Genomic DNA, 21,499 nt, shown 5'->3' with positions numbered 1-21,499 from the left:
GGATAATAGCTCATAAAATACCATGTGCACTGGAGTTGCTCATGGAAGGCCCTTCCTGGAGATGGATTTCCTCTTTAGATCCACCATACGGTCTGTTACAAGACAGATGAGGACTTCTGGAGCACACAAGTTAGCCATACACTACCTGGAACATGCCTTGACTAACAGCAGGCTAACGTCCCCTCCTACCCTTTTCCCCAAATGTCCATGGAACTACAGGGGTCTGGTTAATTCCATGGTAGCATGTGAAAGTGCTTCCCAAGTAGTGGCATTTCCAGATTGGAGCTGGGAAGCAGAATGGAGAAAAGCCACAGATGAGCTTGGAGAAGGAATGGAGAGTCAAACAGTGATAGGCCTAAAACATTTTTACTATTGTATCTCTAACTTTTAGTCCACAATTTTTGTAATTATCGAAAATGTATCAATTTTTGTATAGCTCAGTGGGCTCTCATGCTAACAGTTCAACATGCTCATGGACTGCCTCTAACATACTTACTTTGCATGATTTTTACGCAAAAGAGTCAACATAAAAAACATATACAGGCTTAAGTCTTCTTACTTTTGGCTGCTGGATCTTATTAGATAAGTAGGTTACAAAAGAAGAATCATGTTATTTAGGAGACTCCCGGACTAAAAAACCTAACCGTGCATTGATTTGCTACGTTTGAAGGTTTTACAAGATTATTAGCGACTTGTTAGACTGAGGTGGAGGTGGTTTGGAAATATTCAACAGGTGTTACTATTAATGCCTGAAACAAATTCTTGCAAGTGTCACGTTACAATGACCCGTGTCTTGCTATACATTATTTAGGCTCAGAGTAAACCCTGTATATTTTCAGCTAGTTGGGCCTACATAGTAATGAGAACAATTTGGGCCCAGTGTTTTAATCTTGATGTGGTCATGGTTACAGTGCTATTAAAAAGGGAAAATGCACAAAAGTACATGCCATATAAACAAGTAAAATGAGATGAGACCTTTAAACAACACAGCAGCCTCCAAAGCTGTTGACCATTTTCTGAAATGTTCACTTATCAGATGACAGTGAGACTTTTGCAGACTTTCCTTGCTTCAGAAGGATTTACCATGCGATAGTTTCATAGCAGCGTTTTGCAAGAGATGACAAGCTGTCACTGTAACACTGTGTTTCAGCACATAAAAGCTCAGGGCTTGATCCTGACCTCAGGTACGTGAGTATAGATCAGTAGAATTGTATGATCTGGACAGCTCATAGTTAGCCTAATGTGCACTCTTCAATTGATGTATTTTTAAATTTCTGTTAGACTTAGAATTGGTAGTCCTGGATTTATGCCACATAGCAGCATCTGTTACTTAAATTATTATAACTCATGGTACAGACACTGACATATCCACTATCACATTCACTTCAAGCTGAAACTTGGCATATGAGGCTTCAGCCACAGAGCAAATAGAAGTGCTGGGAGTGTGGGAGATTTGTTGTCGTTTGAATGTTAAAAGCCATATCCTCAGCTGGGGGAAATCAGTGTAGTTCCATTGATTTACACCAGCTGAGGATCTGGCCCTCTGACTTTTCTAGTTTGACACGTTTTCACACCTCTATAACTCCAGAAAGCTGCCCTTTAAGAATCACGTAATGCATATGTACGTCATGAAAACAGAGCTTTTAATGAGTTCAGTCCACTTACCTGTGCAGTTCAGCAGCAAAGGTTTAGCTAAGCTCTAGCTAGGCAGTGTTTTAGAGTACGGCACTAGGGCATATACATCAGGACAGGAAACTAAAACTGCTCCAAAAGGAGCTATTCTGTTCTCACATGTCAGTTGCTGATGCTGTGGTCTGTTCTCTGGCATATGCCATAATGACTTTAATAGGAGTCCCAAAGTAAGGTTTGGCTAGTGCTGGGCAGCCCTGGTTGTTTGTTTTTCACTGAAACCAAAAGTTGCCCAGCTTCACCTTTTTGGAGCATATTTTGTTCCCAGTCCCAACCCACAAGTCTCTTCACTTGCGGCCCCTCACACATTCAGCCCTTACTGCTGTTTGTGGAAGGAGACCCAGTAGCCTTCCGACTCTTAAGGTCTTCAGGAGGCAGCAGCAAGAAGAAGTGAGCTGTAGCTCACGAAAGCTCATGCTAAAATAAATTTGTTAGTCTTTAAGGTGCCACAAGTACTCCTGTTCTTTTTGCGGATACAGACTAACACGGCTGCTACTCTGCTCCCTTTTAAACACTCCAGTCTGGGACTTTCTGGTTGGGGCTCAGGGGTTGTTGGGCTGGAGTAACTTCTTCTCCACCCCTAATAGCCTAGAAACACTGAAGTATCTTGTTGTGCTGCTACAGGATAGTTGCCCTCCTACCACCTACTCAAAAAATCCTAGACCAGGGAGATTAGGAGGTGTGTGGAGCTACCTGCAACTTCTCATTTACTCCTTTTACCCTCCACAATCCCCTCAAGTAAAAAGCATCAGAATGAGGCAAAGAGGCCAGAGGGCTCTTCCTGGAGACGTTGGATGGGGGGAGTCATCAAGCCTCTCTTCCCCCTCCCCTCTGACTAGGAGTCTGAAGTCAATAGGAATTGTAGGTGTTTAGTGTTGTCTTTTAGGGTTTGGTCCTTAGCGCCTGTTTTTCAGAGGTGCTGAACACTCATAACTCCAGTTAAAATCAATGGGAGCTGCAGGTACTCAGCATCGCAAAGGATCAGGCCCTTACTAACCTCCTTTCCCCTGCGCTCCCTCCTACCATCTGTCTTCAAACAGTGTTACTGGAGCATGGTCTGGAATTAACACAGCCACATATACAGTTACAAAATGTTAGCAGGTCTAATCTCTCTTTATTCCACCAGGCATTATTCAGAGTGCTCTAGTCTTTTTGTTTGGTTTTCAGTTTGCACAATGCATCACTCAAAGACATTTTAGGTGGGGTTTTTTTGTTTGTTTATCCAGTCTGGAATGACACCATTGGCTCTGAAGGAATTACACCGGTGTATATCTGGAGTAACCGTGAGCAGACCCTACATACACCTTTATTACTGCCCTGGTATGCACGTCATTATACTGGACAAGAAAATTAGTTTTGTTCACACATCTGGGGTTTGGTTTTCTTTGGGTCTTTTTGTGTGTTTGCTGTTCATTCCTGGCATAGCAGTTTGCTATGGAATGCAATACCCAGGAAGTAGTCACAACATAGCATTCATATAGAATTTCATCCTTTACTTACTTATTGCTGCTGAAAAGGTGGTATGCTATAGCTGTGCTAATTTACTTTCTAAATGTAATTGGCCCTTGATAAACATAGTGAAAGGCATGGACTCTAATTCATCTTGATTGCCTAATTTTGTTATTTAATTTCCTATATACCAAAGCGCAAAATGTTGGTAACACAAAGAATCTAACTTTTATTTTAATTTGAAAAATCAGCCACAATTTCTTAATTTTTTTTTATATTATTGCACCACTTGGTGTTTTTCACCTGTGCAAAGATGACTGATTTTGAACATATTTTTGAATATCAGCACAGTTTTGCTTACATATAATGAGGAAACTGTCCTGTATGGGAGTTCTAGAACATTACAAACTGGGGACATAATTTGTATATACGTAAAGAAATCCAAAGAAGCTGACCTGGGTGCTCACATTACTGTGTGGACAAATGGAGTCTGGCAGGTTGATCATGATAATTGAAGGTCACAAGGTTAAACAATTCAGTACTAGGAGATTATTACTAAGGCTATTTTGGGGCAAGGACACGTTCTTGTTTGTACACACGTTCTTGTTTGTACATCCATTGTTCTAAGAAATCTTGGGAAAATTAAAAAATATTTCCAACATCTTGCTAATTAATTTATGCTTCAGAGCATGTAATACACCAGACCCTCCTGTTAAGGTGAGAGCCACCATGGAATTTTGTTACAATATATGTACTAAATATTACCTCACAAGACTATTCTTGCATATTTTCTCCCCACCCCCGCCCCCCAAATGATGTGTCATGATAGAAGGCAGACTGCCCTCCATGAAAAATGTGAGACTGTATAGGGGTTTTTTTTTCTTTCCTCTTGCTTTATACCAGTCATGTGAGGTTTAAGATATTAATAGAAAGTAAACTCAGAAAGCCATCTGTTGACGTTTAAAGTTGGCCTGTAAGACAAATGGAAGAGGAGACCAGTCACTCGGGGCACTTTGCAGCTCCTAGGTGACAGTCACATGCTGGTAACAGAGCTGAGTAAAATGGGCAAATGGTTGCAATAATACCCGTATGAGCTCATGGTTTAAGGCAAAGTACCAATAATTTTATGGCTACATTCCTGTCGTTCTTATAGCTAAGCAAACAATTCAACTCAAGACTTACCAACTCTTGTCAGTAACCATCTTAGCTATTTGACATAAGGAATTGCAACTTCTCTGCACTCATCCTTTTTCCCAGCAATGGGATAGCATAATCGCTGAGGATAACGGATGAATAGGCTACCCCTGTGATAATATGTGTAGATTGATTGTAAGATAAAGGTTTTCTTACTCTGTTCTAATTTAGAAAGGAATCTAAACAAGTGGAATGGTATGCAGAAAGTGTGTATTTTATAAAATACATTAAAAGGCTTAAAGGGTTACTGCCAATTAACGTTTTGGCCCACAATTTTACAAATCCTAAAGCCGACAGAAAAGCTTCCTATAAAATTATTTTTCTACTGGAATTAAAAAAAGGAGAGGAACATCTTCTTCAGTAATTGCAACCCAAACCCTGCAGCACTGAACGAGTACATGGGAACCAAAAAGTCACATTGACTAGGAGTGCATCTTAATGAAAAGGGAAACTGAGACAGTAACCATTGGTGAGTTAGAAAGTAAACCAAACCGCATAAATGGGGAAAAGTGAAATAAATTGTTTACATTTTTTCAGCTCTAATAATAACTTAATAAAAATGAAGGAACTTTGGTTTGTCTTTTTTTTTTTAAAAAAACATGACTTAATCTTTCCTCTCAATGAAAACTCCAGTATAAAACACACATAACAAAAGAGTGAATTGGATTATTATATGTAAATTGTAGGATTATGCTTATAAATAAGATTCTCTCAGAAACGAGTCTCTGCTTCTTGTTCTCTTATCACACTATTTGTTTATGTACTAGTGAAAGACACTGACATACCATTGTTCTTTCAGTATGAATCGTCATTGTCCGTTAGTCTGAATGGTAATTTGTGGCTTCCCTACACCTTTGAACCATGAAGCAACATTTCGGTGTATAAAGAAAGTAGTTTAAATAACAACCTGTTTTCCTCCACTGTGTGCTTAATTGTTTGGCTCTTTTCTCCCCTTAGATCTGTATTCATTGTGGTTCTGCCTGCCCTCTTTTATTCCAGCAGTAAACAAGTATCTGAACTGTTTTGCTGTGTCATGTGACTAGAAGTCAAGATTAGAAAAATATCTCTGTACTCTAGCTGGCAACTTCTATTTTTATCCACAGCTGTTGGAGCTGATAGCAAAGTCTCAGCTAACATCGCTGAGTGGAATCGCCCAGAAAAACTTCATGAACATTTTGGAAAAAGTGGTGCAGAAAGGTAAAAGAAATGTAACAATCATGGTTTGTATCCAGTGTGTCCAATGATCACCATGTCCATGTTGATCAGTGTGCAAGACTTTTTTGCAGGGAGGGGCGTGAAGACAAAACACTGGGCTAGTTAATTTTCCTCTGTCCCTTCTGGAAAGGGACTCTCAGGGCAGGAGGGAGTTTGAATGGAGATCTTAGTGGATCCCCCTTGTGGAGATTCTTCCTCCTCTAACTCCTGGGGCGATTCTGCGCCAAAAAATTAAAAATTCTGCAAATTTTATTTGTCAAAATAATGCAATATAATCATACCAGTTTCAATTGTTTTGATAAGTTATTTAAACTACAATACAGAAAAAAGTCACAATAACTATTCATTTCCTAAATACATGAAAATTAAGTTATAAATACTTGGTAACTAATACTCTGCATTCCAGTTATAATCCTGGATTTTCATTTAAATTAAAGGTAATAAAGGTAATAATTGGAGATATACCAATCTCCTAGAACTGGAAGGGACCTTGAAAGGTCATCGAGTCCAGCCCCCTGCCTTCACTAGCAGGACCAATTTTCCCCCCTGCAGTGATTTGCGTCTGAAGCTGCTCCAGGCATGCTGGAACAGATGCGCTGCCTGGACTGCCGGAGAACAGACGTGTGTGTCCCTCCCCCCGCCCCCCAGATTTCTTTTGCATTTTTCTACGTAGGGGGCACAGAAATATGCAGGTCATATGAATTCTCTGCCCCTGCATGGGCGCAGATTTCTGTCAGGAGTATCCTCTCCATCATCCTATTGGGAGGAAGGTCAGGGTCCCACACACCCCTAGCTGCAGAATAGGCTGTTTGGTCCTGCCCCAAAAGCTGACAGACTAGAGAGGAACTGCAGGAGGCCAAGGCTGGCTGCATAAAGGCTCTGTGCTTCCTTCCTAATGCTAGGCCCTAGTCACTTCCAAGGTTTCCTAGCAGCTGCACCACCAAGGGCTCCCACTGGCCATGGCTGCCCACCAAGGGAAAGGAGTCCTTCAGGGCTGGAAATCTCTGTGGGGTCACAGTTTATTTAGTGTGTGTATGTGTGTTTTGGGGGTTCCCCCTTCCCTGGTCAACCCAATCTCCACCCCCTCTCCTTGTGTGGACCCTCAACCTTCAGAGGACCCTTGTAGGAGTAGAGGGGCAGGGCAAGAAGAGCTATAGAGGTGGCTGAGCCCCTGTTTCCACATGAGCTGGTTGGAAGCAGGGCAAGAGCTGTGTGTGGAAGGTCTCCTCCAAGCACCGATCTAAGGGGGACAAGTTGGCCAGTGTTCCTAGAGTGGCTGTTAGAAGCACTGTAGAAAGGCCAAACATCTTTCCTCAGCAAAGTTCCCTCTAGGCTGCTCGGCCAAGCAGCAGGCTATCAAGGGCCGCGCAGGTGGGGAGAGCTGGAGCTGCCGCAGCCAGTGGAGAATGTGCCTCTCCCCCAGTCCCAGCCTCAGAGCTGCTGTGGCTGGGGGAAAGGGCTGGAGGGAGTCCTCTCTCATCTGCCACGGTCCCAGGGAAGCCTGCACCCCAAACCCCAAATCCCCAGCTATAGCCCTTGCCCCTCAACACTCCAACCCTCTGCCCTAGCCCTGAGCCCCTCCCACACCCCAACCCCTGATTCCTGGCCCCACCCCAGAGGCTGCAACCCCCAGCCGGAGCCCTTATCCACCCCTGCACTCCAACACTCTGCCTGAGCCCTGAGCCCCCTCCCACATGCTGAACCCCTCGGCTCCACCCCTGCTACGCATGACCTCCATATGTAAAAAGTTAGAGGGAACATTGTTCCTCAGGTCAATCTCTTGTACAGTTATTAGGGGACATCTCTGACAAATGTTTCCTACCTGATAACCTGTCATGTCTAGACAGAGCAGTCCTCCTCTATCCCCACCTTCCCCCCATGGTTCCAGATTTGATACCTTTTGGCCTAAGATCATAGAGAGTAATTCTTACAAAGCCTCCAGAAGAAAGTAGATACTGAGAATGTATTTAAACATTATAGTCCCTTTTTTAAATATATTTTTCTTCTTCTCTCTGCCTCCAAAGTCCTTGAAGATCAGCAGAACATCAGGCTAATAAGGGAATTGCTGCAGACTCTCTACACGTCACTGTGCACCCTGGTGCAAAGGGTTGGCAAATCTGTTCTGGTTGGAAACATCAACATGTGGGTACACAGAATGGAGACCATTCTTCACTGGCAACAACAACTGAACAGCATCCAAATCACAAGAGTAAGCAAGAATCCAGGCCCTCACTTAGAGGCAAATGATACATTGGCTCTTTCATGCAACTTTATCATGCAGCTGCAGCTCCTGCCTGTGTAATTGGATCATAATGAGCATTCCTAGACTTCACACAAAGCCTGCTGGTGGAGAGAATTTGGATTAAGATTTGAATTCAATTGGATTAGACAGGGGGAGGCTTTTTTTAATTATTACTTTTATTCCAACTTTCAAGTGGAAAATTAAACCAAGATGCAAAATGTTTTTCAGAGTTACATGGTAACATTGCATGTTTCTCTAAAAACAGCTTCATTTAGAAAAGCTGACCACATGATGAAGCCTGGCATCTTCAAGTGCTCCTCAAATCACCCGCTGACTCCACAATCAGGCCTGCTGTTAGTAGTAACCAAAACCAGTTAGGCCTCTAAATGGAGTTTGGTCTCACTTCAGTTCCTTTTGGATAGATGCTCACGTTTCACTGGCAGTCTCAACAGAGGGTCAGAGTCAGGGCTAAGGCAGAATGATGAGACTCGAATAGCACTTGTACTAGTATTGTCTTGTCTGTGACTCAGTACTGGACTTTAGTTTCTAATGTTGCCAATATATCTGTCCCTTTTCCTAAGAGTCCCACTCTCACCTTGATGTTAATTGCAAAATTCCCATTGTCCATAGTGACACTGGGACATGGGCCTAAATTAATTGAAATGCAAATTTTTTCCCACTAGGCTGCTAAAGAGGCATCATGCTTGGCTGCTGCTAATAGGCAAGAGAGGTGCTTGCGCTTGCCTAAGTAATTTCAAAATGTGTGCAGGGTGAGCACTACCTAGGGAACCCTGAAGGAGCGTAGCTGCAGTGCAAGGACCTTGGGGTGAGGAGAGGGAAATTAAGGGACAATGGGGAAAGGAGGCTTCTCTGGACTCTGAGAAAGTCTTAAGTAAAATCCACAGCCCCAATCCTGCAATTATCTCTATGACGCCAGACACACACTGACTTCCATGGGACCACAGGTGCTGACTCCATGGGTGCTCCAGGGCTTGGGCACACACAGAAAAAAATTAGCGGGTGCTTAGCACCCACTGGCAGCCAGCTCCCCCTCTTCCTCCCCAGCACCTCCTGCCCACTGGGGGCCCCGCCAATCAACTTTTCCCTCTCCCTCCCAGCACCTACAGCCTGCTGTGATCAGCTGTTCCGCAGCATGCAGGAGGCACTGAGGGGGAGGAGCAGGGACGGGGCATGCTCAGGGAAGGGGGTGGAACTGGGCAGGAAGAGGTGAGGCAGGGTGGAACAGGAGTGGGAAGGGGCGGGGCAGGGGGCTTGGGATAAGGGGTCCAGAGTGAGGGGTTGAGCACCCCTGGGGCCCAGAGAAAGCTGGCGCCTGTGCATGGGGCTCCTTGAAGGTGCAGGGTTCTACTTGCACAGAGCTCACTGCAAGATCAGGATCCAGCTGCTTGACTCAATAGTTAAAACGATTTTATCTCAGCTCCAGGCCAGTATACCATCAGGTTAGAAAATCCTGAAGACCAGTTAAAAAATCTATCAATTCCAGCCAACGTTCTGTCATAGCACCACCTGTGAACTGAAGTGTGTGTGTGTTACATACATTTATTTACTTTTTGGCCTAAACATGGTCGACTGGCCTTTCTTTTAAAAAATTGTTTAATGTCTCAAGCTGTAAAGCTTGCAAAAAATGTAATTTTCACACCACTGAAGATGATTTCTTGTCAAGCTTGAACAAAAGCAGCTGTGTTTAAAGGGGGGGCGGGGAGAGCAGTATTACAGGCAGTTGGCCACTTACTGCAAGTAGACCAAGTGCTTTTGGTATTTCAGAAGGAGAAAAAATGTCTTAACAGCCAAGGAGTCTAAAGCTTGAGAAATATATACTGAGCATTGTAGTACTTACTAGCTTAAAAAAAAATCCTGTCAAGAAAATGAAAGTTAACATAGGACTCCTCTGCTCTAGGGTGTGTTCTTTTTTTAAAAAAAAATGTCATGTTTGAAGTGTAGCAGATAGTCTTTGGCCCTGATTCAGCAAAACCCTGAAGAATGTGCTTTAAGTCACATGAACTTCATTAGTAAGCTGTGCAGGTGTCTTATTGAGTTCAAGGCATTTGAGCCTAGTCCTGCACATTTTACTCATGTAAAACCCCTGTTGACTTATATGGGTATTTCATCTGTAAAAAGTGCAACTCTATTAGCAAATGGAATTTGAGGGCACTAGTAAATTACATACAAGACTTCTGTGTTATCCACAGCAAACTTGACCTAAATTCTGCAGCCTGGGATAGAGATCTGTCACACCCCAATGGAGCAGACTGGACTGTTGCACCAACTCTAGGTCAATAAAAGCCTTGCCTGTTTTTTAAATTTAATTGAAATACACAAATGAAACAATCTTTACAGTATGCTCTGTGTTATTTAATTCCATATAGAATTTAGTTATGCAATGCACTTACATTTTTAATTTGTATTGTGCTTCAGAGTTTTGTATTGAGGATGCCAAACTGCATTGTAGAAGTTGTCAGAGGGAAGTTGAGTAAGGGTATGTGGGAGGCTGCTTGGGATCCTGGGATAAGAATATTGGCTAGATGTCCCTATTAACAATGACCAGCAGCAAAATAGTTAACAGGAGTTTTCCTAAATTATCACCCTTAGAGTTTAGCATCAACACCCCACTGAGATGAGTGGGATTGTTCACTCTTTTTGGAGCTATTGTTTTAGGCTTCTGGAAGATGCAATTGTCTGTTTATGGTGTTCTTGGCAACCAGAAGGGCTAGAAAATTAATTATTAATGAAAGATTAGCAGAGTTTTGTCGCAATGGATGGGCTGTGCAGCATATGCTGCTGCTATGGAGTTGCAGAGTACACTGGGCCCTGTTATAGATTAATAACTATGTGGCTTACTGAAGGGTTACGAAATGGGAACTTTTGTGTCTAAATAAATATTTATATTATGCCTTTGAATGGCCAGACACCATCCAAACACTGGAGACGGGGTCATATTTTAAAAATAGTCCCACAAAATTTTCCTTAGCTGATCAGCTATTTGTATTTTGTTTTAAACAATTAACTGCCCTGCCAGTTGCATGTAGGGTGATGTGACTGCAACTTAAAATAGAGGCATCTTGGTGCAGGGCAACTAAAGACTTGGCACATTTATTTGAGACTCTTAACATTGTTTCACTGTTGGAGCCCAAGCCTGCAAACCTTTACTCACATGAGTACGGAGTGGGCACTAGTGTAGCAGTTGGAGCCCATTTCCTGGTTCTTGGGTCTTGATGCCACTGGGGATTTTCCCTGAATTCAACAGTCTGTATCCCATGACCAGTGTAGCTGCACAGGTGCAAATCCTAGTGTGACAAACAGACAGCCACTGTATGGAGCCCAGTGCTAAGGGCCACTAGTAGAGATAGTGACTTTCATTGTCTAGACCAGGGATTTGCATTGGTGTAGCTAAACTGGTTACTAGACAATGATGACTGTAATTGAGGCAAATCCACAATGTAGACATGGTCCTAGAAGTATCTGTAGGAAACAATTTAAAAAAAAAAAACCTCTTAAATATTTCCTGGGTAACAGGTAGCATTGCCAGCAATGCTGTAGGAAACAATTAAAGGGAAATATTGATTGGTACCATTACTAGTGAACATCTCTACTTGGTTAATATAGGATCATGTGACCCCGCAAAGTAAAACACAGTTGTCTGAGTAGAACATGAAATTTCCAAAGGACTTAAACTGTATAGACTGGAGGTTTAACCTCTTAGGGAACAGTATTGCCCCTCCAGTTATCTGAAGTGACCTACAGACAGTAATACCCTGGTCCACTATAGTGGAGCTTTGGCACCATAAACCTCCTCTCCAGTGGTGAGGGGAGTAAACTGTGCAGTTAACATTTGATAGCACAACACAATTGTTGCTCTGCCACAGTAAACGGTGGCTACGGGTACTTTTCTCGCTGGAAGTAATGGCTCAACAACACCACAGCCCATCATAGGATCTCCTAGGGAAACTGATCTGTCCCCTGGTGGGAAATTATCCAGTGTCACTGCATCTTGTGTATATAAAATATTTAGCAAGTAGTACATTGCTCCCGTTTAGAATTGCCTGCTTTTCACTAACTGAGCTCTTACACTCTTTTTCCAGCCTGCCTTTAAAGGAATGACCTTTACAGACCTGCCGTTGTGTTTACAATTAAATATCATGCAGCGGCTAACTGATGGGAGAGACCTTGTCAGCCTTGGGCAAGTGGCCCCTGAACTGCAAGTGCTCAGTGAGGACCGGCTGCTGTGGAAAAAGCTCTGCCAATACCATTTCACAGACCGACAGGTAATGGGATGAAAGTTAAACCTCAATCAATCTCCTATTGTAACCCATTTGTGATTGAACACACATAGACAGATCTTCCTCGTTTGACTGCTTCTTTGTTCTGAGGGGCATGCTGCGAGTTTCTAATATGGGCTGACAAGACAATGGCGATAATGTTTGTCCCTGAGGGAAGTTCGGATCGTGTTGTAAATGCCACAATACTGGTGCCTGAAATAGAAGGCTGCAGCATCAGTAACATGCACACACACCTCCTCCAATCTAGGCTGCTAACCAATCCACATGGCCTCGGATGGTAACACTGCTACATGTACCATACGTTTAGGGAGTTCTGTGTCTGTGTAGTTCCCAACAGTAACTGCCCACATCAAAAAACCCATCATCAGAACTGGCAGCGTTGCTGACAGTCTCCATGGAGTGGCCAAGGACTGAATGGACCATGAACTATCCTCTCTTTCCCTTTAGTGGGAAGATCCCCCCTCCCCCCCATCTGAGTTGTTCACCATTGGTGGCAAGCTAACTCTGTTGCTATATTGTATCTGTTTTGAGGGTAAAGGTTTTCAGTCTCTAGGGCTGCCAGTCTGGCACCATTCATAAGCACTGAATATACACACACAAACTGGGGGACCAGCTCTTCAGATGGTGTGAATTAGCATTGTTCCAGTGACTTCAACAAACCTACACAGATTTACGTCTGCTGAAGATCTGGCTCTGGATTCTGGGAAGATATTTTTTCCTATATTGACTATATGTCACATGGTGTGACAAATAGATCCAAATCTGATCTTCACTGCTAATGAAGATGTCCTAAAAGTGAATGTCTCACAAGCAAATACTGCAACTCCAGGTTTAAAGATATATCTGTGCAGAAAAAAAATACAGTTTAATTCCTGAAACCACTACATGGGGTAAAGTTTGTTATCCCGATAGTCATTTTTAGAGTTTCTGAATCATGGTAATGTGTGGTAGCATGAAGCCCTTGGAGCCATTGCATAACAATGTGCAACAGGAAGGAATCTGTGTAAAAGGTAAGATTGGTCTCTAGTATTGCTATTGTGTAGTGTATTTGGAATAAGGAGACTGTTAATGTGGAGAGGCTCAGAACAGATTCTCTTGCCACTACAGATGAGATCATGTGGAGATCAGCAAGAATTACATGCTGGCTACTATGTGCAGGAGGAGGAAGGTCTTGAAGTGATACTGCCACCAAAACTAAGCCTTCATGTACACTCAATCCACTCTAACTCTGATTTTTAGATTCGTAAACGGATAATCTTATCTGAGAAGGGGTTGCTGGATTGGAAGAAGATGTACTTTAAACTTATAAGGTGTTACCCAAGGAAGGAGCAGTATGGAGACACACTGCAGCTCTGCAGACATTGCCACATCCTCTCCTGGAAGGTATGGGTGTTTTGCTGGTATTTAATTGAGGGCCTGATTTCTCATAAGTGCTGAGTGACCACAACTCTTAATTCAAGTTAACGAGAGTTGCAAGTGCTGACCTTCTCCAAAAATCAGTCCAACCCCACTAAAAGCTTGCTTACTCTCTATCTTAAGAAGTTCCTTCACAGTTTCGTGTTACTCCCTGGGGCCTTATCTTTTCCACACAGGATCTAGTGGGGGTTTCTTGCCCTGTGATGAGAGAAGAAGGCCCCTGGAGTGCCACAGCAAAGTTGAGGCATTTACAGAAACCTGGGGACAAATTCTGCTGTCCACTACAGTGGTGTAAATCTGAAATAACTCCATTGACTTCAGAGTTACTCTGGTCTGACACAAATTTAACTGACAGCCAAATCAGTTCTCTGTCCTTTGGAGATGAGTCGGAGAGTGAATTTGAATCCTTGTCCTTCATCCTTTGAATCCTTGTCCTTCATTTCCCTTGAATTCATAACTGTCCCTAAAATCTAAAGCCGTGCCTTGACCTGTTCGTTGCCAAAGGAGAGTGTAACATTTGTTATAGAATTCTGTAAGAGTAGAACTGGAAGGGATCTGAAGAGCTCATCTAGTCCATCCCCCTGCACTGAGGCAGGACCAAGTAAACCTAGACCATCCCTGACAGGCGTTTGTCTCACCTGTTCTTAAAAACCTCCAATGATGGGGATTCCACAACCTTCCTTGGTAACCTATTCCGGAGCTTAACTGTCCTTACAGTTAGAAACTTTTCCCTCATATCTAACCTAAATCTACCTTGCTGTATATTAAGCTGATTACTTCTTGTCCTCCCTTCAGTGGACATGGAGAACAACTGATCACAGTCCTTAACATATTTGAAGACTGTTCCCGGGTCCGTTCTCCCCCATCCCCAAATCATCTTTTCTCAAGACTAAACATACCCAGGGTTGGTTTGTTTGTTTTTTACTTCATAGGTCAGGTGTTTTTTTAAACCTATTGCCATTTTTGTTGCTCTTGTCTGGACTCTCTCCAATTTGTCCACGTCGTTCCTAGTGTGTGGCACTCAGAATTGGACACAGTACTCCAGCTGAGGCCTCACCAGTGCCGAGTGGAACAACTACCTCCCATGTCTTAGATACAGCACTCCTGTTAATACATCCCAGAATATTAGCAGTTTTTGAATCTACATCACATGGATCACAAACTGAATATGAGCCATCAACTATGACCCCCATCAGAGGCAACGCATAGGGGGACATGCGGGGTCAAGTGCCCCCCAAGATGGGCCTGCTGGGGAGAGAGGAAGAGGGGCTCTGTCTTCCTGCTGCACCTGCCCCCCAGCATGCTCAGTCCCAATCCCTGGCAGCTGGGCCAGGGCAGGGAGCGGAGGGAGTGGGACCAGCTGCTTCTCATGCGAGCCACTCTGGGTCGCTGGTCCTTGCAGCGCAGCAGCTGCCTGAGAGAGCCTGGCTGGGGACACCTGGGCCTGGCTGCCAGGGACAGGGGCTGAGCGAGCCAGAACCCCCTCCTTTCTCTCTTCCCCCCCCCCCCTCCTCCCCAGCACATTTCTGGCTCGCTCGGCCCCTGTCTCCAGCAGCCGGGCCCAGGACTGACCCACTGCTGCCCAGGGAGAGACCCACCGCCGCCTCCCCAGTCAGACACTCTCAGGCAGCTGCTGCACTGCACGGAGCAGTGAGCCGGAGCAGCCAGCTTGAACCGCATGAGAAGTGGGTCCCTCCCGCTCCCCGCCTGGGCCTGGCTGCCAAGGAGAGCAGCCAAACGTGCTGGGGTGGGGGGTGGCGCAGCGAGAGAAGGACAGAGCGCCCCTCCTCCCCCAACAGGTAACATGGGGAGTGGAGAGCGTGGAGGCCCTGGGCTGGGTGCAGGGGGCAGGGTCACTGGGCAGAGGCGATAGGTGGGGCGATCATGTGTCCTTCCCTTTAGATTGTGCGCCCCCCCCCACCAGTATGGGGAGGCATGAGTCATCTATGAGCCTCCAGATCCTTTTCACCAGTGTTGCTGCCTAGCCAGTTATTCCCCATTTTGTATTTGTGCATTTGATTTTTTTTCTTCCTAACTGTGGTACTCTGCACTTGTAATTAATTGAATTTCATCTTGTTGATTTCAGACCAATTCTCAAATTTATCACAATCATTTTCAGTTCTAGTCTTGTCCTTCAAAGTGCTTATAATGCCTCCCAGCATGGTATCATCCCCAAATTTTATAAGCATACGCTCCACTCCATTATCCAAGTCATTACTGAAAATATTGAATAGTACCTGACCCAGAACAGACCCCTGTGGGACCCCACTAGATACATCCTCCCAGTTTGACAGTGGACCATTGAGAACTACTCTTTGAGTACAGTTTTGCATCCAGTTGTGCACTCACCTTATTGTATTCTCAGCTATGTACTCTAATCTACCAGTTTGCAAACTGGATGTGCGGCACGTGGCACACAGAGCATTGCTAAACCAATTAAAGCTGTGACACTAGTTCTGTAGCCTCTCTAACCGGATTATTTTTTTCAGGGTACTGATCATCCTTGCACAGCCAACAACCCAGAGAGCTGCTCCACTTCTCTTTCACCCCAAGACTTTATCAACTTGTTCAGATTCTGAACCCTGGTTCTTCACTGCATATTCTATTCCTACAAGACACTTTATAGCGCTCAGCTTGGACACTGAACTTGTAAATAGTGTAAATGTTGATGTTTGTTTGAAGCTCCTGAGTCAAGCAAACAAGAGGATCTTAGCGACGAAAGGTGAAATTGCTCGCTGACGTTCGATGTTTAAGAAATATGGACTTCTAACAAGACTGGCGTGTATAGGCAATGTTGTAAAAAGTCACCTTTTTATTATCCGAGTACAAGATACAGGGCAGGAATTTCTTTCTGTTTAGAAGTTAAAACTGAATTTGCCCCATGGCCCTTTAAAAACGTTCTATATTTTTTTCAGTTTCTAATAAATGAAAAGAAAGCAGTTTGAGACTAGGACTGTTTAACTGCTCCTCCATCTGGTTTTATTTACAATAGATATTTATAAATATGACATTTTTAAAAATGATATTTATGGGGGAAAATTCCCTGCAACGAGTTTTAATAATACTTGTATGTAAAAAAAATTGGATGCATTCAGAAATATGCATAACATCTAGGATTTGATCCTAGTTAAAAATGAAAATAACACACCACGCCATTTTCTACCTCGAATAAATAGAGTACCTTTGAAACAACAATCCATTATGCAATGTGAACTATTAAACTTTGTACAATGATTTAAAGGGAAATGATGTTTATGACCGTAAGCAAACTTCTTCTTATGTTAATGCTTACGTTTTTAATTCGTTTTCTTGCTGTACTCAGTGCTTGAATGCCCAGATGATGAGCGACTTAGAAATACCTAAGATTTTACTCCATCTTCCTTTTAATTTTGTTGTCTTTATAAAAGATTAAGCAAAAAAACAAACCAAGGGTGAGGATTTATATTTAAGGAGGGTGCACGATGGATGAATAAGGGGCCTGATCTACTCTGGATTTACACCTGTCTGAGATCAGCATCTGGTTCACTGGGTCTGACTCTCCCTACCCCATGTAACTCCACTGAAATAAAGTTAAAACTGGTGTAACTGAGAGATGACTCAGCCCCATAGGACCAGGTTCCTGATCATCTAAATAGGTAAAGCTCCACTGGGGCCAGTGGAACTGTGCGAGTTTACATTCACTGAGGATCTGGCTCATAGCATGTAAGATAAATACTATTTGTTTGTAACTGCTGTTAGAAACAGGAAGAGCAGCGAGGAAAGCCAGCCATAGAGTCCTAGTGTAATACGGGTACAGTCAGTCCTTAGGGTAAATAGGATTTCTAATCACCTGACATCCCATATCATTTCTATGTATCATAGAAATGGAAAATAATTGACCTAATCCATCTCCCTGCCAGTGCCAGATTAACAGAGATACAGTGAGAATTAGTGCTTACAAATCTTGGTCCCACTGAAATTAATGGCCAAACTTCTAATCTCCTTTATTATGTATAACTCATGAATTTGACAAACTTGATCTGGCAGATTCCAGTCCATGTATAAAAGTTTGGAAAGCCTACATAGGAAAAATCCTTGCAGTTGTCCTATCACAGCGTTCACGTACAGCACTTTCCCAACACTGTACGCAGAGCGCGTAAGCAAGGTGCCTAAGAAAGACAAACATTAATAGGTTGTATGGTATGGACAAAGAGTTGCGAGGAAGAGGAATACTCAGGATAAATCAGGAAGAACTACTTGAGTTTAATTATTAAATAGTCTGTTCCTTTTTTACAGGTTTTATAATTGATCTCTAACACTTTTCTGCAGCTGTTTATATATATTTTTGCAACAGTATTTGCATTTTTACAAACTAAATCACTTTGCATGCTCTTTGAGTAGTTGTGGGGTGAAAAATGAGTGTTTAGATTGAATAGTGGGGATGGGGACTGCAGCCCTGGTGAGGGGATATCCAGGAGAATGCTTTAACAGTAACTGCCAGTTGTTGCATTCCAAGGCAGAAGGTTTGGTTCTTCCAGAAATCTCTTTCAGAGACAGGGCAAGAGACACTCCCATCAGAAATCATTATGCAGAGAAGGGAATAAAATAGTTTGAAGACGGAGACCTTGCCCTCCCTCCATCTGCTCTCAACTCAAAGATGAGTCAAAAGAGTAAATTTGAACTCAGGGGGGAGAGGGTGTATGTTCATGTGAGTGGAAAGTGATTCAGAGGTAGTTAACCTGGAGAAATGAAACTCTAGTTGTGGGAGTTAGTGTAATTGAGTAAGGGAGGCCAGCTTCTATTCTCATTCACACCCATGCAACCCTTGTTGATGTCAGTGAGGTTGTGTGGAATTTGACTTGATGAAAGAGGAGTGTTAAGGGAAGTGACTGAAGTAGCGATGTTGTGTGTGAAGATCCATGTTAATCCTTTCTCTAGCAGTTAAAAGTACCCTTATAACCTTTGTGCCCTCTGCTTGGAGGTCTGATTTTTTTTCCCCTTCCTCGTCTATCTGCCCTATCTACTCCCAGTGAACCAACCTAAATAGAAGTTGTGATTTGCAATGTCAAATTTGACATACCAGCAATTGGTGTTTCAACCTGTAAAATACTTATTTTAGGTTGTATTTATTGGAGCAAGTTCCTCCTTGGTGAAACTGACATCAAGTGAATTTAACTCCAGGACCGATTCTGGAGTTAAATTCCATATATAATAGTCTGAGCACAGGGTTCTGAGTCAGGAACTTACGAACTCTAGTCCTGGCTGTGCAACTATTTCCTTCTGTGGTTTTGGGCAAAACACTCTCTGCCTCCAATTCCAGTCTGTAAAATGGGGACAATAACTACTTATTGCAGTGCCCCACTGTAAGGATCAATTAGCTAGTGTTTGGTAAAGCAGTTGAAGTTTAAAGTGCAGGTTCTGATTTGAAAGCACTACATGGGCCTTAAGTGAAACATTTGTCTACACGTTGACATTTTCAGATTGTGTTGTTTCAAGAAAAACTATTCTTACGCGGTTACTTGAGGCAGAGACCTACAGCGTGAAACCAAACGTAATGCATGCTATTAAGGAGTATAACTTATTAAATGAGTCTGCTAAAGAAAGAAATAGAACTTGCCTCATTATTATTATTGTATTGCTGCAGTCGTTACTGATATCGATCTCCTCATGAGTCTTCCCTATTCCCAAAATGGTTTATTACTGTCAAATATTGTAGAGAGTCAAACAATTCCTTTTTAACAACCACTGTTTGTGCCCAGATACCTTCGCCTGACCACTTACAAAGGCATCGGTTTTATTTAAGTAGATTATTTGCATCTGCATGACGTGGGCTGACAGGAGAATGAAAACTGAGCGGTAACAGTGGGTTCGAGGTAGGAAGGTGCAAGGCTACTCTGGCATAAAAGGGACCTCCTTATTTTCAGGGTAATTCTGGCAAAGTTGTTGTAAGTTGAAAACAGGCTTTCTGTGTCTGAACGTGACATCGGTGATGATGATCTTTCCAAACAGCCTTTCACCTGGGTTGCCGTTAGGATTTCATTAGTTTCAATACTATGAAACAAGGTCTGTGTTCTGCCTTTATCATCATAAATGCAGAGTGATTCCATTGCAGCTAATGGAGTTGGTCCGCATTTACTGGTGCAACAGAGCTGAATATGGCTCAGTACTGATATTTTAAAACCACTCCATACAGTGGAGGGGGCATGGGAAGGAAGAGAGGAGAATTTTGCATTTCAGTTTCCTGGGGGAGGTGAGTGAGTTTTATTTGAATTTGACAGTCACTTCAAGATGCTGAATTTCAGTTGTACATAAGCTGAGCAGTTTATACTAATGATGGTTTGGTATTTTAATGTTTGATTATGAAATGTGTGCACCTCATCTTATCTTGATTTTTTTTAATTGTATTACTTCTGTTTTGTAAAATCGTTAGGAACCCTTGTACTGCTCTACAGACATGCTTCATATGTAAACGTTTAATTGCACCATACCACGTTCTGTAAATGGGAAGATTGCTATCCCCCTGTTTTGAACTCCTGTAGTGACTAATGTTTGTGTTCCCATTTCTGTTTGGCTGCACAACCAACTCCTAGAACATACACAGGTAGTAAACTAGCTTTTTCTGCCCAGCCAATTCTTTGGCCCTTAGTAGCTACAACTGAAATAAACCAGGATCATTTCAAATACTGTAGAGTACCTAATAAATCTTGGATGATGTCTCATGCTTAAACCTTCTGTTCGCTACAATAAACCATCATGTACTTTTGGGGGGCTCTTAGTAACCTGTTGCACAGCTTCTTCTCACAGATCAGCACCTTGCCAAAAAATAGCTTTAAATTAAAACGCTAGTCTCACTTGCTGGCTTGTTGGCAAAAACACACCCTCTCTGTGGATATGATGGGTAATCAGTTTAAAAGTTTTCCTATAGCATTTGGAGTTCTGCTTGTCGTCTAGGCACAGTAACGTGTACAGACAAGCTAGCTTTTTATAAATGCTTTCCTTCTACATGTAATGGCTCTTGTAAAGGTCCCTTCTTCTGAGCTGACTAGCCCTCTGCTGCCTCTGAGGTTGAGAAGTTCCTAAGTGGAGCCTAATCTACAATGTACTCAGCACCTCTTTAGTACTCCCCACTCCCACTGACATCATTGGTAGTGGAAGATGCTCTGGATCATTCAGCTCTCTGCAGGGTCTGGCCCCAAAGACAGTAAATCTTTCCTCTTCTTGACAGTCTCCACTATATTAATAGCGTGAACACCTAAGTAACACGCCTGTTCTGGCACTCTGTAGAGCGCACACAGCCCTTTCACCCGGGTGACCCCGCTGCTGTAACTGAGGGTAATCTGGCCCTTTTTGGCTCTCACTTGCTGCATATAGTGCCAACAGGGCAGCTCCAGAGTTAACAGTTTAATTAGAAATTGCAAATGTACTAATGTTTTAGGGGCTAATCTGCAGTAATAATGAATACCTGCTTATATGTGAAAAGGAAGCTTGTTTTTCCTTTTTAAATAAAGCTGTAACTAGATAAGGTATGAAGTGAAAAGCATACCTTGTGTATTAAGACTCCTATTTAATATTATTGTGTGATTAAAATCCTTCCGTATAAATTATTTGCACACACTTTTTTTTTTTTTGCATGTTCAGCTCTGATTTTTACAGCGGTTTGGTACAAACAGTGATGTATTTTTCTAAAATGTCTTTGACACTGAATTGCAATAAATGTTCAAACAATGTGAACCTTGGCATTTAGTTGTTTGTTGCTTTCTGAGTAGGCTTTTCGCAAATGTAAATTTGAAAGACTCACCTGCAAGTCTATCTTAAATACCATGGCAACAGGTGCTGTGGTAATACCCAGAATGGATAAATCCACTGTTTTGTTGTAAATCAAAAGAAAAGGTTAATGCAATTGTCTTCAGTAAGGGCCAACAAAAGGTCAATGGTTAAATGGGACGTAAGTGATGAATAGGCCTTGCAAAGGCTCATATTTCACCTTAAATAAGTTATGATTCACATGTATCCAGCT

General features: G+C 42.8%; 1 protein-coding gene across 3 annotated transcripts in view; it reads left to right on the top strand.

Moving 5' to 3' along the window:
* The window catches only part of FBXO32 (F-box protein 32), a 33,682-nt gene extending 12,469 nt beyond the window's left edge, over positions 1-21,213 (top strand). For all 3 annotated transcript variants that reach the window (XM_039524958.1, XM_039524960.1, XM_039524959.1), the window contains exons 5-9: positions 5,436-5,529; positions 7,572-7,756; positions 11,890-12,072; positions 13,327-13,470; positions 15,993-21,213. In XM_039524958.1, the coding sequence (XP_039380892.1) occupies positions 5,436-5,529; positions 7,572-7,756; positions 11,890-12,072; positions 13,327-13,470; positions 15,993-16,082 (696 nt within the window). In that variant the 3' untranslated portion in view covers positions 16,083-21,213. The remainder of the gene's footprint in view (positions 1-5,435; positions 5,530-7,571; positions 7,757-11,889; positions 12,073-13,326; positions 13,471-15,992) is intronic.
* The last annotated feature ends 286 nt before the right edge of the window (positions 21,214-21,499 follow it).

The sequence above is a fragment of the Mauremys reevesii genome, linkage group 2 (assembly GCF_016161935.1).
Source record: "Mauremys reevesii isolate NIE-2019 linkage group 2, ASM1616193v1, whole genome shotgun sequence".
NCBI lineage: Eukaryota > Metazoa > Chordata > Testudines > Geoemydidae > Mauremys > Mauremys reevesii.
Note: the sequence above shows the minus strand (reverse complement) of the source record. Positions and strands in the feature narration are given on the sequence as shown.